This window comes from Rhinoderma darwinii, chromosome 6, assembly GCF_050947455.1.
Source record: "Rhinoderma darwinii isolate aRhiDar2 chromosome 6, aRhiDar2.hap1, whole genome shotgun sequence".
Lineage (NCBI taxonomy): Eukaryota > Metazoa > Chordata > Amphibia > Anura > Rhinodermatidae > Rhinoderma > Rhinoderma darwinii.
In genome coordinates, this window is record NC_134692.1 from 144,882,932 (window position 1) to 144,902,039 (window position 19,108).

The window sequence follows — 19,108 nt, forward strand, 5'->3', positions numbered from 1 at the left end:
AATATACATGTATCTGTAAAAAAAAATATAAGTTCATACTTACCGAGAACTCCCTGCGTCTGTCTCCAGTCCAGCCTCCCAGGATGACGTTTCAGTGTAAGTGACGGCTGCAGCCAATCACAGGCCAAGCACAGGCTGCAGCGGTCACATGGACTGGAGCGTCATCCAGGGAGGTCGGGCCGGATGCCGAAAGAGGGACGCGTCACCAAGACAACGGGCGGTAAGTATGAAATTCTTTGACTTTCACTAGGGAAAGTGCTGTCCCTTCTCTCTATCCTGCACTGAATAGGGAGAAGAGAAGCACTTTTCCTGCAGTCCGCAGCGGCCAGTCCGCATCAATTTTCTGCACATTTTGTGCAGATCCGCTGCAGAATCTGCAACGCAGATTCTGTGCGGCATTGATGCGGACAGTTGCGGAGGAATTCCGCCATGTGTGGTCATGCCCTAATACTGCCCCCTATATACAAGAGTATAACTACTATAATACTGCTCTTATATACACGAATATAACTACTATAATACTGCTCCTATATACAAGAATATAACTACTATAATACTGCCTCTATATACAAGAATATAACTACTATAATACTGCCCCTATATACAAGAACATAACTACTATAATACTGCTCCTATATACAAGAAAATAACTACTATAATACTGCCCCTATATACAAGAATATAACTACTATAATACTGTCCCCTATATACAAGAATATAACTACTATAATACTGCCCCTATATACAAGAATATAGCTACTATAATACTGCCCCTATATACAAGAATATAACTACTATAATACTGCCTCTATATACAAGAATATAACTACTATAATACTGCTCCCTATATACAAGAATATAACTACTATAATACTCCTATGTACAGGAATATAATTACTATAATACTGCCCCTATATACAAGAATATAACTACTATAATACTGCTCCCTGTATACAAGAATATAACTACTATAATACTGCCCGTATATACAAGAATATAACTACTATAATACTGCCCCTATATACAAGAATATACCTACTATAATACTGCTCCTATATACAAGAATATAACTACTATAATACTGCCCCCTATATACAAGAATATAACTACTATAATACTGCCCCCTATATACAGGAATATAACTACTATAATACTGCTCCCTATATACAAGAATATAACTACTATAATACTGCCCCTATATACAAGAATATAACTACTATAATACTGCCCCCTATATACAAGAATATAACTACTATAATACTGCCCCCTATGTACAAGAATATAACTACTATAATACTGCTCCTATATACAAGAATATAACTACCATAATACTGCCCCTATATACAAGAATATAACTACTATAATACTGCCCCCTATATACAAGAATATAACTACTATAATACTGCCCCTATATACAAGAATATAACTACTATAATACTGCCCCCTATATACAAGAATATAACTACTATAATACTGCTCCTATATACAAGAATATAACTACTATAATACTGCCCCCTATATACAAGAATATAACTACTATAATACTGCCCCCTATGTACAAGAATATAACTACTATAATACTGCTCCTATATACAAGAATAGAACTACTATAATACTACTCCTAGATACAAGAATATAACTACTATAATACTGCCCCCTATATACAAGAATATAACTACTATAATACTGCCCCTATATACAAGAATATAACTACTATAATACTGCTCCTATATACAAGAATATAACTACTATAATACTGCCCCTATATAAGAATATAACTACTATAATCCTGCCCCTATATACAAGAATATAACTACTATAATACCGCTCCTATATACAAGAATATAACGACTATAATACTGCCCCCTATATACAAGAATATAACTGCTATAATCCTGCCTCCTATATACTGGAATATAACAACTATAATACTGCTCCTATATACAAGAATATAACTACTATAATACTGCTCTTATATACAAGAATATAACTACTATAACACTGCCCCCTATATACAAGAATAGAACTACTATAATACTGCCTCCTATATACAAGAATATAACGACTATAATACTGCCCCTATATACAAGAATATAACTACTATAATACTGCCCCTATATACAAGAATATAACTACTATAATACTGCTCCTATATACAAGAATATAACTACTATAATACTGCCCCCTATATACTGGAATATAACTACTATAATACTGCTCCTATATACAAGAATATAACTACTATAATACTACCCCCTATATACAAGAATATAACTACTATAATACTGCTCTTATATACAAGAATATAACTACTATAACACTGCTCACTATATACAAGAATATAACTACTATAATACTGCTCTTATATACAAGAATATAACTACTATAATACTGCCCCTATATAGAACTACTATAATACTGCCCCCTATATACAAGAGTATAACTACTATAATACTGCTCTTATATACACGAATATAACTACTATAATACTGCTCCTATATACAAGAATATAACTACTATAATACTGCCTCTATATACAAGAATATAACTACTATAATACTGCCCCTATATACAAGAACATAACTACTATAATACTGCTCCTATATACAAGAATATAACTACTATAATACTGCCCCTATATACAAGAATATAGCTACTATAATACTGCCCCTATATACAAGAATATAACTACTATAATACTGCCTCTATATACAAGAATATAACTACTATAATACTCCTATGTACAGGAATATAATTACTATAATACTGCCCCTATATACAAGAATATACCTACTATAATACTGCCTCTATATACAAGAATATAACTACTATAATACTCCTATGTACAGGAATATAATTACTATAATACTGCCCCTATATACAAGAATATAACTACTATAATACTGCTCCCTGTATACAAGAATATAACTACTATAATACTGCCCGTATATACAAGAATATAACTACTATAATACTGCCCCTATATACAAGAATATAGCTACTATAATACTGCCCCTATATACAAGAATATAACTACTATAATACTGCCTCCTATATACAAGAATATACCTACTATAATACTGCCTCTATATACAAGAATATAACTACTATAATACTCCTATGTACAGGAATATAATTACTATAATACTGCCCCTATATACAAGAATATAACTACTATAATACTGCTCCCTGTATACAAGAATATAACTACTATAATACTGCCCGTATATACAAGAATATAACTACTATAATACTGCTCCTATATACAAGAATATAACTACTATAATACTGCCTCTATATACAAGAATATAACTACTATAATACTGCTCCTATATACAAGAATAGAACTACTATAATACTGCCCCCTATATACAGGAATATAACTACTATAATACTGCCCCTATATACAAGAATATAACTACTATAATACTGCTCCTATATACAAGAATATAACTACTATAATACTAACCCCTATATACAAGAATATAACTAATATAATACTGCTCCTATATACAAGAATATAACTACTATAATACTGCCCCTATATACAAGAATATAACTACTATAATACTGCCCCCTATATACAAGAATATAACTACTATAATACTGCTCCTATATACAAGAATATAACTACTTTAATACTGCCCCTATATACAAGCATATAACTACTATAATACTGCTCCCTATATACAAGAATATAACTACTATAATACTGCCCCCTATATACAAGCATATAACTACTATAATACTGCCCCCTATATACAAGAATATAACTACTATAATACTGCTCCTATATACAAGAATATAACTACTATAATACTACTCCTAGATACAAGAATATAACTACTATAATACTGCCCCCTATATACAAGAATATAACTACTATAATACTGCCCCCTATATACACGAATATAACTACTATAATACTGCCCCCTATATACAAGAATATAACTACTATAATACTGCCCCCTATATACAAGAATATAACTACTATAATACTGCTCCTATATACAAGAATATAACTACTATAATACTGCTCCTATATACAAGAATATAACTACTATAATACTGCCTCCTATATACAAGAATATAACTACTATAATACTGCCTCCTATATACAAGAATATAACTACTATAATACTTCTCCTATATACAAGAATATAACTACTATACTACTGCTCCTATATACAAGAATATAACTACTATAATACTGCTCCTATATACAAGAATATAACTACTATAATACCGCCCCCTATATACAAGAATATAACTACTATAATACTGCCTCCTATATACAAGAATATAACTACTATAATACTTCTCCTATATACAAGAATATAACTACTATAATACTGCCCCTATATACAAGAATATAACTACTATAATACTGCCCCTATATACAAGAATATAACTACTATAATACTGCTCCTATATACAAGAATATAACTACTATACTACTGCTCCTATATACAAGAATATAACTACTATAATACTGCTCCTATATACAAGAATATAACTACTATAATACCGCCCCCTATATACAAGAATATAACTACTATAATACCGCCCCCTATATACAAGATTATAACTACTATAATACTGCCCCCTATATACAAGAATATAACTACTATAATACTGCCCTTATATACAAGATTATAACTACTATAATACTGCCCCTATATACAAGAATATAACTACTATAATACTGCCTCCTATATACAAGAATATAACTACTATAATACGGCTGTATAGGAGATTGTACATAACACACAGACTGGTGAAGCACCCGGTATAGTTGGTTCGGTGCCTGAGTCATCTTTATTATTTCATGTAACAGAAAAAAATGCCATTGAAAAATAAGTAATCTCATGACTTTTAATTACTGCCGGGGGATGGGGGAGCTGCATCGGAGGCGAGTGCGTGCAGAGGTTTTATACCCACAGAGGAAAAAAACAAAACCTGGGATTCCTGTAGGATGACAGAACGTATTATAACCGCACAGGTCGTCCACATCACCCTATGAATAAGACCACCACATGCGGCGAGTCGTCTCCATCGTTTCTTTCCATCTTCTGCTCATGATTTTCCAGGTGATTATAAGAGACGGACGTTTCAGTTCATACATGATTGTCGCAGGAGCCGCCGGTGAGATAATCCTCCAGTCTGTGTAATGGGCGGATCCACCCGATAAATGTGAAGAGTATTATAAAGCACGGTGTCCTGCCCCGCAGGGGGGGAGCGCAGGGTCCTGAGACACCTGGTACCAGCCGTGGGATTCCCACCCATGTGCGGCTGCTGCACAAGTTCTCACACACTCGGAGGCATGATCTGTACACACTGAACTGCTGGTGTTCATGGCGAGTGCTCAGGTCCGCGCCAAACAATGAGGAAACGTGATTTACACAAAACAATTAATCGACAAGTGTCAACGTCACCTTTGGATCACGAAAATCGTAAAAAAAGAAAAGAAACCTTTGTATCACTAAATATACTTCTAGATCTTCTCACCCCAGGAACAGGGTCAGAGGGGAGCGCTGACAGGTTCTGGTTACTGCAAGACAGGAAAACCTGGACAATTAGTGTAATGAAGAAACTAAGTGCTATACGTTACTCTACCACGCCACGGGACAAGCCACGTCCACTGCAGAAGACCACGAGTGTCGTGCGGGGCAAGGAGCCTCCGGTAGACTAGAGAAACTCTTCATTTACTGCATTTTTTTGGGTGTCCAATGACCCGAACAAACAAATATTCTGGAGCGAAGAAACAAAAAAAAACAACACAAAAAAAAAAACAAAAACAGAAAACCAGGAGGAGGTCTCCTCAGATGAAGGATCCACCAGAAGACGAACCCAATCAGCCAGGAGATTGTAGAGCACAAAAAAGGGGTTAATCCCATTCACGTCGATTTCATGGAACCCAATACTCCTGATGGATGGGTTTGATCAGGGTGTGGGACACTAGGTCTGAAGAGTCAGAGGTCCCTAAATTTCACCCAGAATCCTTAGGCATAATAAGTAGAATCCCGAGGATGAGTCGGATGTGCAGCGAGCAGCGGCCACACATACACAATAGTGCGGAGCGACCAGAGGTTTCCGCTTTGGTGCTTCCTGCAGCGTGAGGCGTGGAGGCTGCGGGTCTTTGTGAAGGAAGACGTATTCATAATGCTCAGGGCGTAGAGAAGAAAAGAGAAGTCCCAAAAGCCGGAGGAGCAGACAGCATTTCATAAGTCTTCTGTGGCGAGGAGCTGGGGAAGGGCTCGGCCCGCTTAGTCTTCGCACCTTTATATACGGAAGCTCTCCTCCTTCCCATCAATATGTTTGATGCGCAGGTACACGTCCGTTCCGATACCCTGAAGAGACTGAATGCACAAAGAGCCGCCCAGGTATTCGGCATACGCACGGGAGGTGGGAAGCCCGAAGCCAAACCTGGAGGAGAGAGCACATAATGAGACCAGATCCCACTCACCCTCTTACTACAGGTCCCACAGGCCGGTCCCACGTCTTACATGGGGAGAGGGAATCATCTGGTGAGTGGGAATCAGGGCGCAGACATGCTAGATAACCCCCCCTAATCGCATTACGGAGGTTGGATCTCACATCGGATCATTTCCGCACCTTCACGTTACCAAGACTGGACCCCACATACTAAATCATCGCCTCTATCTCAAGTCACCAGGGCCGGATCTCACACCCCTGATAATCCCCTCTACATCGCACTAGAGATTGGATCCCACGCAGATCAACCCCCTTATGTTTTTAGGACTGCACGGCACGAAATAAACCAGTACTAGATCCCACATACACGATCAGCCGCTCTCCCTCACGTTACTTGGACTGGATCGTACAGACTACATCCTAAACGCTCCATCATTTATAGAGCTGGATCCCACACAGACCATCTCTTCTTCTCGGTTACCAGCACCAGATCCCACGTACATGATGAACCCCACTCCACCCGGAGACAGGACTGGATCCCACAAAGCAGGTGCCCCCCTGTATTACGTTATATAGGCCTCAGCGATCTGACAAGATCTTCTCACCCATGCATGGGTCCTGATTGGCCGCTGTTCACCATGTCAACCATATTACCAAAGATGGGGTTGATTCTAGGATCCTGAGCGCTGGTCTCTGCGGTGGTGAAGTGGTAATTCGTAACCCTCTCCAGGTGGTCGTGAGGAATCCCACCGCCTCGGTCAGAGATCCTGTTAGGATTATACACGTACAGTGAAGACTTCAGAGACTTTGTGTGTGAGGATCTGGCACCGCAACCGTTACAACTTACCGGATTATCAGGTCGATGTCGTTGTTGGCGATGGTGATTGAGATGTCCGGGACATTGTAGGGTGTATCGATGTGACTCTCCATAGTGGCCCTGACAGCAAAGAGAAGGTCAAGTTAAAAAAATGTAGGCCCTGTTCACACCTGCATCGGTGTGTTCCCTTGTTATACTCCATCAGAGGAACAGGACAAGGGAATAAACGGAACCGGCAGACCCCACCATTGGCTTTAATGGGATCCGTCGGCTTTCTGTCAGGGCGTCAGTGGTTTTACTGGAGACCATATCGGAGCATGCTGCGCTATAGTCTCTGGTAATCTCGGCCGGATCTGCGACGGAGGCCCCTAATGGAGCCTCTAGAACACATGTGAATGAGGCCCTAGGCCTCATGCACACATCCGTTATTTTAAAGGATAACACACTGATCTATCTATTTATGTGGGACCACGCACGCATCCGTTTTTTTCGGATCCGTGCCTCCGATCTGCAAAACTCAGAGCAGGTCCTATTCCCGTCATGTTTTGCGGATCTGTCTTGCACATTCGATTTAATGGTTCGTTAAAAAAAACAAAAACGCACGCGGGAGCCATCCTTGAGCGGATTGTTTTTTGCGGCTGTATAAAAGGACAAGGATGCGTGCACGAGGCCTAGAGAGGATCTAAAACAAGTCTCAGCTACAGCGTATAACTACGTACCGCATCGAGTTCTTCAGCAGCTCTGGGAGGATGTAATCCAAGGGCATTGGGATGAATGGGAACCGGGCAGCCACGTGGCCGTTAACCCGAACCCGTGGAGCATTTCCGTACTTATGTTCACAAAGGCGTCTGGAAGGAGCCACAAAAGAGCTAAAATGTATCAAGAAACAGCAAATAATTCTACAGGAGTGAAGCAGAAACTATAAACCATACCTGGCAAAATCCACCCACTTCTCGATGATCTTCTTGGGTGAAAGACGGGTGCAGATTATGCCGACGAAATCAGGCTGTGAAGAGTATAAAAGATTCATGCCACCAGTAAAACAAGAATCAAAACACGATCAAAAGACACTAAAAAAAAACCCAAAAAAACACATAATAGTTGACAACTTCCAGGTTCCTAGAATGCATCATAAGCCGCTACAAAAGGGAGGAGTTTAGGCCACGTACAGATGCGGCAGAAAAATCTGCAGGTGTTACATTTGATTTTTACCTTTTCACCCTGAAATTCCGGGTGATTTTTTCTGCTACATGTGGATGGGGTTTAAAAAACATAATATTACTTAGATCTTGCAGTGATCCTGAGTTACGTTGTGCATTATACTCCAGAGTTGCACTCACTATTCTGCTGGTGGAGTCACTGTGTACATACATTACATTACTTATCCTGTACTGATCCTAAGTTACGTTGTGCATTATACTCCAGAGCTGCACTCACTATTCTGCTGGAGGAGTCGCTGTGTACATACATTACTTATCCTGTACTGATCCTGAGTTATATCCTGTATTATACTCCAGAGTTGCACTCACTATTCTGCTGGTGGAGTCACCGTGTACATACATTACATTACTTATCCTGTACTGATCCTAAGTTACGTTGTGCATTATACTCCAGAGCTGCACTCACTATTCTGCTGGAGGAGTCGCTGTGTACATACATTACTTATCCTGTACTGATCCCGAGTTATATCCTGTATTATACTCCAGAGCTGCACTCACTATTCTGCTGGTGGAGTCACTGTGTACATACATTACATTACTTACCCTGTACTGATCCTGAGTTACATCCTGTATTATACTCCAGAGCTGCGCTCACTATTCTGCTGGTGGAGTCACTGTGTACATACATTACTTTACTTATCCTGTACTGATCCTGAGTTACATCCTGTATTATACTCCGGAGCTGCACTCACTATTCTGTTGGTGGAGTCACTGTGTACATACATTACATTACTTATCCTGTACTGATCCTGAGTTACATCCTGTATTATACTCCAGAGCTGCACTCACTATTCTGCTGGTGGAGTCACTGTGTACATACATTACATTACTTATCCTGTACTGATCCTGAGTTATATCCTGTATTATACTCCAGAGCTGCACTCACTATACTGCTGGTGGAGTCACTGTGTACATACATTACATTACTTATCCTGTACTGATCCTGAGTTACATCCTGTATTATACTCCAGAGCTGCACTCACTATTCTGCTGGTGGAGTCACTGTGTACATACATTATATTACTTATCCTGTACTGATCCCGAGTTATATCCTGTATTATACTCCAGAGCTGCACTCACTATTCTGCTGGTGGAGTCACTGTGTACATACATTACATTACTTATCCTGTACTGATCCTGAGTTATATCCAGTATTATACTCCAGAGCTGCACTCACTATTCTGCTGGTGGAGTCACTGTGTACATACCTTACATTACTTATCCTGTACTGATCCTGAGTTACATCCTGTATTATACTCCAGAGCTGCACTCACTATTCTGCTGGTGGAGTCACTGTGTACATACATTACTTATCCTGTACTGATCCTGAGTTACACCCTGTATTATACTCCAGAGCTGCACTCACTATTCTGCTGGTGGAGTCACTGTGTACATACCTTACATTACTTATCCTGTACTGATCCTGAGTTACATCCTGTATTATACTCCAGAGCTGCACTCACTATTCTGAAGGCTTCAGAGCTAAAACCTCCCATTTCCTGCGTGTTCAGCATCCGCACAGAGCTTGTCCAGGTGACTTGAATTGTGGGAAGTGTCATCTTTGTACTTTGCTCTGGATAGTAATCCAATGTAAAAAAAAACAAACATACGTACCCGATCCTCGTGCAGTGACAGGTGGTGGGTCGCCAGCATTCGTATTCCTAGTCGCGATGTTAATGTTTTATCCAGGAAGTTGCGGATCACTTTCTCGTCCTGCAGGAGTTACAAAGTTGTACAAGAAGAGAGATTATTTTACCGACTGATACCCGACGTCACTCACCCAAGATCTCTGAGGTTCTGGTCCGATATATTTCCTCTCCTCTCTTGCACATTCCCAGGTACTGGTATAAAATTTCTCCTGGCGTTTGATCTATTCCCATCTTACCCAAACATTGCGTGGAGGCTTGAAACGTGGAGTACCCCCCCCCCCCAATCTGGTCACAGTAGTTCTGATCTGCCCCCCTGCCTGACAGCTATAACCCTACGGCAGCGCTACCTGTATATGCTTCCGGCTTTCTCTCAGACCTTCGGCCAGCTGAGTTACGACGTCCTTGTGGTCATCGAGCAGCAGTCGGAGAAGCTTACAGTACCGGCTCTCCACCTCGTGGTCTGTGATCTGTGCGGCAAAATAAAAAACGGCAGAAATGGGTGACGCTGCCCGGGACAAATGACCAGACGTGGCTGCCAGGACAGGGCCGGACACTTACTGGAGGGAACTCGCTCAGCTTCTGGAAGGCTCGGATATAAAGCTCATGCTGAAAGAGTCAAAAAGACAAAGACATTAGAGGTGGAGGCCTAGGGGGGGGGGGGGATAACGGATGGGGGGCAGATGACGGATGGGGTACTTACCACATGGAGGATGGTCGGGTTACAACCAATGATAAACGGGAGGCTGCGGAAACCTTTAATCCGATGAGCAATACGGACAGGAAGCTCCTTGTGGAGATATCTGGCACTTTTCTATGAAAACGTAAAGAGATAAGCGGTAACGACTAAATGTGTATATAAGACAGGCAGCTCGCCGAGAAGGTGGTGCCGAGGGTCTTACCAGAATGTGGCTGCCATCCTGGGATCGTCCCGAGTACAGCATCGTCGTGGGGGTGAGACGTACAGAGGGCTGCAGACGGAGAGAGGAGCAAGTCACAAACTATAGAACAGCTCCCCTAGTGGCCAAGAAAAAGACTGCAGAATGTATAATGATTGTGGACTGGAGACGTGAATATTCTGCCTGTAATTACCGCACAGATTATATAAAGGCAACGGACTCCACGTCATGGAAAATGGGGTTCAGGGGTCACCACCTGCCTTCTCTACATTAGTATTTATTGTAAGCCAAACATGAAGACACATAACCCGCTGTCACACTGGTCCTCACCCGTCTACGGCCTCATGCACACGACCGAGCGCGCCGTCCGAGTCCAGTCAGTGATCCGAGGAAAGATACGACATGTTCTAGGTTTCCTTGGATCGGAGCCTCGGACCATTTTTCGTGCAGACTATCGGGTGTCAAAAACGGCCCGAGTGGCACAACGGTCGTGCACATGAGGCGTTAGACGTCATCTCATCACCTGCCCGATATATCACGACATGCCAGCCCAGACCTCTTTAGGCTGATGCAAAGCATACCGTATATATATATCTATACACTGATAGTAATGTACCGTATATATATCTATACACTGATAGTAATGTACCGTATATATATATATCTATACACTGATAGTAATGTACCGTATATATATCTATACACTGATAGTAATGTACTGTATATATATCTATACGCTGATAGTAATGTACCGTATATATATCTATACGCTGATAGTAATGTACTGTATATATATCTATACGCTGATAGTAATGTACTGTATATATATCTATACACTGATAGTAATGTACTGTATATATATCTATACACTGATAGTAATGTACTGTATATATATCTATACACTGATAGTAATGTACTGTATATATCTATACACTGATAGTAATGTACTGTATATATATCTATACACTGATAGTAATGTACTGTATATATATATCTATACACTGATAGTAATGTACTGTATATATATCTATACACTGATAGTAATGTACTGTATATATATCTATACACTGATAGTAATGTACCGTATATATATCTATACACTGATAGTAATGTACCGTATATATATCTATACACTGATAGTAATGTACTGTATATATATCTATACACTGATAGTAATGTACTGTATATATATCTATACACTGATAGTAATGTACTGTATATATATCTATACACTGATAGTAATGTACTGTATATATCTATACACTGATAGTAATGTACTGTATATATATCTATACACTGATAGTAATGTACTGTATATATATATCTATACACTGATAGTAATGTACTGTATATATCTATACACTGATAGTAATGTACTGTATATATATCTATACACTGATAGTAATGTACTGTATATATATCTATACACTGATAGTAATGTACTGTATATATCTATACACTGATAGTAATGTACTGTATATATATCTATACACTGATAGTAATGTACTGTATATATATCTATACACTGATAGTAATGTACCGTATATATATCTATACACTGATAGTAATGTACTGTATATATATCTATACACTGATAGTAATGTACTGTATATATATCTATACACTGATAGTAATGTACTGTATATATATCTATACACTGATAGTAATGTACCGTATATATATCTATACACTGATAGTAATGTACTGTATATATATCTATACACTGATAGTAATGTACCGTATATATATCTATACACTGATAGTAATGTACTGTATATATATCTATACACTGATAGTACATAGGCAGTTGTTAGGGCATACTAAGGTCTGTCCTAACAGGAAATATGGTCAGACAGCCCTTGGGACATTCAATGAATCCTGAGCTTTCTGCCCATATATGGCATGTCCCTCGATCGCATCACAGGGATTCCCCTTGAATTGCTGCGGTGGTCAGCTTTGATCGCAGAATTCAGGGGAATAGCGGTGGAGATGAGGTTTCTTTGATCTCCGCCATTAGAGTGGGGCTGCGGCCGTGTAACACAGCCATTGTCCCGCTCCTGACAAGCATGTGTGCATGCGGTCAGCATGAGGTGATGTGGCCAGCGCTGCACTAATGAGCGCAGGAACTGAACACAGAACATGGAAGTGTTTTATAGTGCGCCCGCCATGTTCTGTCTTCAGTGCCGGCAATCATTAGTGCAGCACCGGCAGCATTACCTCATGCTGACCGCGCGCACATGTCATGACTCAGGAGCCGGGCAATGGCCGTATTACACATGTATCACACCGCCGCAGCCCCGCTCTAACAACGTTCACGTGTTACTATACTGCGGCCGCACAGCTTAGTATCGAAATACATGAATTAACGGTAACAGATTGAGGGCGCACGGTATCGACGTTCCGATGCATCGTGCACCCCTAAAAAAAGTTGCAGACTATAAAATAGTACTGAAGGGGGGGGGGGTTTGGCAGGGATCGAGCCTATGAATGAGGATTAATAGGAGGCTCCACCGCGTGACGGTCACTGGTGTCGGCAGCGAGGGGAAGGATTAATGATCTTCTGCTTCTCCATCGCTGGGTAACATCAACCAAATAAATTACCAGGAAGACCGTAAAGTTAGGCCGGATTCACACGAGCGTGTTTTACGGCCGTCACGCGGACCGATGTATTTCAATGCGGCCATTCAGGGTCCGTTGAAAAATACGAGTCCGATTTTGTTCTGTTTTCACGGATCCCTTAATAGACTCGAGTCTTTGGGGATCGGTGAAAACGGAACCGGCACTTCGGACGCGAAAAACATCCCGTTTGTCAGGTGCGAGTTTCCCCACGTTTGTGTGAATCCGGCCGCAGTGTTAGAAGAGGGACATGGAGCTTCGTCTCGGTACCTTCTCTGCCGCCTTGTCGATGCCGGACTGGTTGTAGAAGGAGGTGACCGTCTTGGACCGCTCTCTGGCCAGCTCCACATGGTGGTGATCGGTGGCGGAGGTGGAGCGGGAGCGCAGCAATATGGAGGATAGTCGTAGAGGGGGGTTCAGAGCTCCCCGAACCACCAGCTCCAGCATGTTCTTCCGCAGCATCTTGAAGCGCCGCAACGTTCCTGCAGCAGAGGTGGCGTCAGAGGCGGCCGAAATGAGAAATAATAACAAATCTAGAGGCGAAACTCACCTGGATCCTGGAGTCTGGCGCCGCGGTGATGATTCAGAACCTGTGGAAAGAGAAGAAACGACGAGGGATGAGGGAAAGCGTGACTGACGGGAAACCCAACACATTTACTGTGAGAAACGTCTTATACACCAGTCACAACCAAATCTGCATCCACATCCTGCAGCTGACAGACGCACTTTATAAAATCTCCCAGAATGCTTTGAGCTCTGCGGAGTTTCCACATGAGACGATTGTACTTTGGATCTTCCACAATAAACCCTGAGGCTTAGATGCCGACAAATAAGCAGCAGGATTGTGAATGCAGCTCTGGATGTGACTGGAGGCATGATGAAAATAAAGGTCCGGTACACGAGCAGATCCTTGTATTGGCAATCTTCTATATGATTGCAGCAATCGATCAAGTCGCGATTCCAGACAAGCATTTCCGCTGCCGTTATTCTCAATAATAAGTGAAAAATTCATCGTTTAGTCGCCCATTTAGCGATTTTACATTTTGGTTACTGATCCGATGATTGTGTTTACACTGAACGTCAGAACCACCAACCATTATTTCTCTGATCCGCCACGTTTTATTGCTCGCCAGTCACTCCAGCGTCTCACACTAAGGCTTCGTTCACATCTGCGTCGCGGCTCCGTTCATGGTTTCCGTATGACCGTTCCATTAGAGGAACCCAGGAGCGGAATCTAACGGAAAGCTCCGACGAAAACCATGAACGGAGCCGCGAGGCAGATGTGAACGAAGCCCAAGCGATTACTGCCAATGATCGACTGATTATCTGCCCGTGTGACTGGGCCTACAAGGGGTGTCCAGCCACGGACAACAGGATCGGTGATCAGTAGATGATCGGTGGGGGTCTGACACCCGGGCTCTTCACCGATCAGCTGCCGGATGTTATGCAGGGTACACAGTTTCGGAGCCGGACGCGGATCTCTCCGGTCACATTGTAGGTCGTCAGATGTCCGTGCCTGGACGACCCCTTTATGTGCATCTATGTTTTCCTGTCCTGTATATATAAGGGACATGGAGGGACAACGTTATATTCACAAGGGACCTCACCCCAATTATCCGCGGTTGCTCAGGTCACAGGAAGGAAGGACACAGGACCTTTATCCATCTGCAAAGAGGAGGAAAATCCAGGGGTCAGATATTCGGGCAGCGATGAGAGAGACGTCATGTGACAGGACGGACAGAGAGAGCAAGAACATGTGTAAAGTATGGCGGCCGCAGTCCGGGGGGGGGGGGGGCGGTAATCTCACCCGTTAATGACCATTAACCCTAAATCACTGAGGACATAATGAGACGTTTATTATAAGGAGAAAAATATCGGGAGTGACGCGGTGAAACGAAAAAAATCTGCCACAGTCATTATTGCCGCCATTGTGGAATAAAACCGCCATGAACGGATCAAGTTCAAGAAAGACGAAAAGGCATAAAAACGATAGCAAAAAGAAAACACACGTAAAGTAGTCAGCAAAAACGATGCAAACTACGCCAGACGTGCACCACATGCACAAAAATTGGCGCAGACGTGTAATCGTGGGTGCGCTGCAAGTGACGTAACCTGGAGCGCCTCACCAATACCCGAAATGTCGCAAAATCCACGCGTCAGTAACGCTAAACGATGATTAACTTGTCAATGTGGCGGCTGCGAAAACATCCTCAGTGCAGGATCCATTAGTCATGTCTGTCCTGTGGATCGGCAGGGGTCCGCTACCCAGCTATTGTGAAACTACAACCCCCAGCATGCCCAGACAGCCAAAGGCTTTATTATTCCAGCCAAGAGGCTGCCGGGGCATGCTGGGAATTGTAGTTTCGCTGACCCCCGCTCTATGGGACACATCCCGTCAACCTGGGAAAGACATGACCAATCAATCCCCGCAGACTCTGGGGTCTCCGTTAACATCGGGGGTCTGCTCTGGGCTCTGTTACCACTTTTTACGGAACATCCTTTTATAAAAACATACAGAGTGGCCCGGTAAATGCTGCCGCCGCCCGCCGTGAGATTGTCGCTGACATGGCGGACTAAGACCCACCAAAAAGCTTCCAGACCATGAACGGAGGGGGAGAATGAGAAGACGTTTCAGCGGCGGCGGGTGAAGGTTTGTTCTCCCCGGATATAACGATGGAATGTCTCCGCCTTGTAACGAGACGCTCGTGATCGCAGGGATGTCTGTCCGGCCCGGGTCGCAGCTGCCACTGATCCACCTCAAGGTTACAGACAAACTAATCAGACTGGTTCCTGCCCAGACAAAGAGGCGCTGCAGGGGGCACAGATTACAGGACCCCCCATCGACGGGATATACATTTACCTCCACCCGCCCTATATACACCCACTCTACCAGAGCTGCAAGGTCAACGTATACCCGTCCTCTAAGGTAACGGGGTGCACCGGTCCCCCACAGATCACCCCCACAATAGACTCACTTACCCCTCTACTGTGGAACCCCATAAGACGGTGAAACGCGTCGTGTCACCACCTGCGGGAGAGTAAACAGTCAGGGACGCAGCACCACGTGGGCAGAGCCGCGGCTGCAGAGGACGAAGTGTTAATAATAAACCCAGCGCCGTGTTCACACACGAGACGTGACAGGAGCGCAGCGATGACGAGAGAGCGAGGACCGAGGGGACGAGACCGCCGCGCTACCCAGGACTGGAACATACTGTCCCCGGGTGAACTGTGAGCAGGACGGGGGCGGGGGAGCAGCCCAGTATAGAACACGACCCGCCTGGCCCCCGCCCTGCATTACAACATATGGGACGGGGTAACCGTAAACATCACTGCCCCCCCCCCCCCGGCCTCAGATACAGGAACCGACCGGCAGACAAGGGGTTATTCTCCCGGGAATGCTGGGTATGTGTAAACGCTCAGCACGTGACCTGCAGCTCGCGGCAACCAGTCTAAGGATCGACCTACATGAAATATTCAGGAGCGAGATCACGTCTTCTACTCCAGTCACAGCCAGAGCTGCATTCACATTTCTCCTGTCCTGCTGCAGACTCACATCTCTCTTCTGTCTCCTGCCGGTGACTTATCTGTATATAACATCCGTCTACAACCTGCCGATCCAGCAATTGTGAAACTACAACTCCCAGCATGCCCCGACAGACCGCAGTCTATGGCTGATGATTTATGGTCTGACAATATCTGGTGTAGAGAGTCACACAGGATCAGTACATCTTATACTCCAGTTATAACTAAAGCTGCATTCACAATAAGGAGAACCTCACATCCCCCATAAAGAATCCCTTATCTTGTCCTGATCCAGAGCGACACGTTTTATACTCCAGACACATCTAAAGCTGCATCGCCAAATCTGCCGAGTTCCGGTTAACACTCCAAAGCTGCGCACACGTCTGTTTCCTGAAGGAGCTCGTATCTCCCTGCTGGTCCTGTGACCACGAAGTCATCAGGAAAAGTGACAATGCAGCTCTAGATGTGACTGGAGTAGAAGATTTGATGCACCAAAGACAAGCACGTAAGGAGGACGTAGAAAGACGTTCACGGTAAGATGAAGGCGGGCGCGCTGCAGAAATAATACAAAGGAGGAACTACAAGTCCCAGGAGAACAAGCTACAAGTGTCACCGATGACCATCCAGTATAAATGGAGCGGCCAATGGTGGAGCGGCCAATGGTGGAGCGGCCAATGGTGGAGCGGCTCTACTGCGCCCTCTATAGGATACGAGAACGGAATAAAGCGCCGACAGCCCAGAAAACACGGAGAAAGATGGAAAAAAAAATCAAGAGGAAAAAACATTGTCACACGGAGCTATGGACGGGGAGGAGCGGTTGTTTCTCCGATCCCTCGTCCCCGTACATCATCATCATCATGTCGGCAGCGCCTCTCCTGTTCACACACCAGGATGAGAACGACACGATCAGCGGGTGATTGGGCGTTCGCTCGTTCATCTGCTGATCGCTGATCTGTTTACACCGGGGAATTATCGGCACCGAGCGTTCTATGAACTAATGATCTGCCCGATCATCGCCCCGTGTAAAACCCGTTTAATTGCAGTGAAGGGTTAATTCTTCAGCACACGAGACGTTCTGGATAATTGCAGCTTCCAACTTTGTGGGAACAGTTTGAGGTTCGGTCTTTTCTGCTCCCCATGACTGCGCCCGGTGCACAAGGCCCATAAAGACACGGCGGGTTGGGGGAGTTTTGGGTGGAAGAACCTGATTGGCCGCACAGAGTCCTGACCTCAACCCCATCCAACACCTTTATAATGAACTAGAACGGAGATTACGAGCCCGGCCCCTCCCCCAACATCCATGTCTGACCTCACAGATGATCTACTGGATAAATGGGACAAATACCCATAAACCCCAAAATCCTGTAGAAACCCCCCAGAAGAGGACGCAACGGGGAGACCAACTCCATATTAATGTCCAGGGGCTTCTAACAGGACATCATGAAAGCTCCAGGAGGTGGAATATGGGGGGGGGGGGGGGGTCACATACTTTTCTCCATGTATTGCAGAGAGCACTGACATACCGTACATTACAATATATACAGCACACGAGATGATGGCGGCCGCACACCGAGAACACCAACACACAGACATATACATCACTGCTAAATCTACTTACAATAGGGGGATTTTTAGTGCACATTTTGATCAAATTGTGTGAGCCCACCTGCCAGGACAAGGCGACCTCTATGTGGTGGGGACCTGCACTGCACATACACCCAGAACTGGGACTAAACCCACATATATACCTGGGGATGGGAGGAACCGGCACTAAACTAATTACAATCACCCAGAGCAGAATAGAAGGAGCGCAGGATCAACAATGGAGGCCGTCACTGACCACTATATATATATATATATACATACACACACACACACACACACATATACAGCCAGCATACATTAGTGTCACAACATATGTCATATAGTATAGATAGCACCAACATACTGTAC

The 19,108-nt window shown here is 43.3% G+C and overlaps 1 protein-coding gene across 5 annotated transcripts in view; it reads right to left on the bottom strand.

The window, feature by feature from the left end:
* Nucleotides 1-4,774: 4,774 nt before the first annotated feature.
* Nucleotides 4,775-19,108, bottom strand: part of BCKDK (branched chain keto acid dehydrogenase kinase) — a 17,976-nt gene continuing 3,642 nt past the window's right edge. For 2 of the 5 annotated variants that reach the window (XM_075830923.1, XM_075830926.1), the window contains exons 2-14: nucleotides 15,241-15,298; nucleotides 14,184-14,223; nucleotides 13,904-14,115; nucleotides 11,021-11,089; nucleotides 10,822-10,932; nucleotides 10,680-10,727; nucleotides 10,469-10,588; nucleotides 10,087-10,185; nucleotides 8,185-8,258; nucleotides 7,972-8,100; nucleotides 7,283-7,372; nucleotides 7,041-7,202; nucleotides 4,775-6,426 (exon numbers count right to left, since the gene is read on the bottom strand). In XM_075830923.1, the coding sequence (XP_075687038.1) occupies nucleotides 6,282-6,426; nucleotides 7,041-7,202; nucleotides 7,283-7,372; nucleotides 7,972-8,100; nucleotides 8,185-8,258; nucleotides 10,087-10,185; nucleotides 10,469-10,588; nucleotides 10,680-10,727; nucleotides 10,822-10,932; nucleotides 11,021-11,089; nucleotides 13,904-14,095 (1,239 nt within the window). In that variant the 5' untranslated portion in view covers nucleotides 14,096-14,115; nucleotides 14,184-14,223; nucleotides 15,241-15,298 and the 3' untranslated portion in view covers nucleotides 4,775-6,281. Of the gene's footprint in view, nucleotides 6,427-7,040; nucleotides 7,203-7,282; nucleotides 7,373-7,971; nucleotides 8,101-8,184; nucleotides 8,259-10,086; nucleotides 10,186-10,468; nucleotides 10,589-10,679; nucleotides 10,728-10,821; nucleotides 10,933-11,020; nucleotides 11,090-13,903; nucleotides 14,116-14,183; nucleotides 14,224-15,240; nucleotides 15,299-16,217; nucleotides 16,359-16,612; nucleotides 16,662-19,108 lie in introns of those variants that run through there. The other 3 variants (XM_075830924.1, XM_075830925.1, XM_075830922.1) reach the window with 3 other exon arrangements.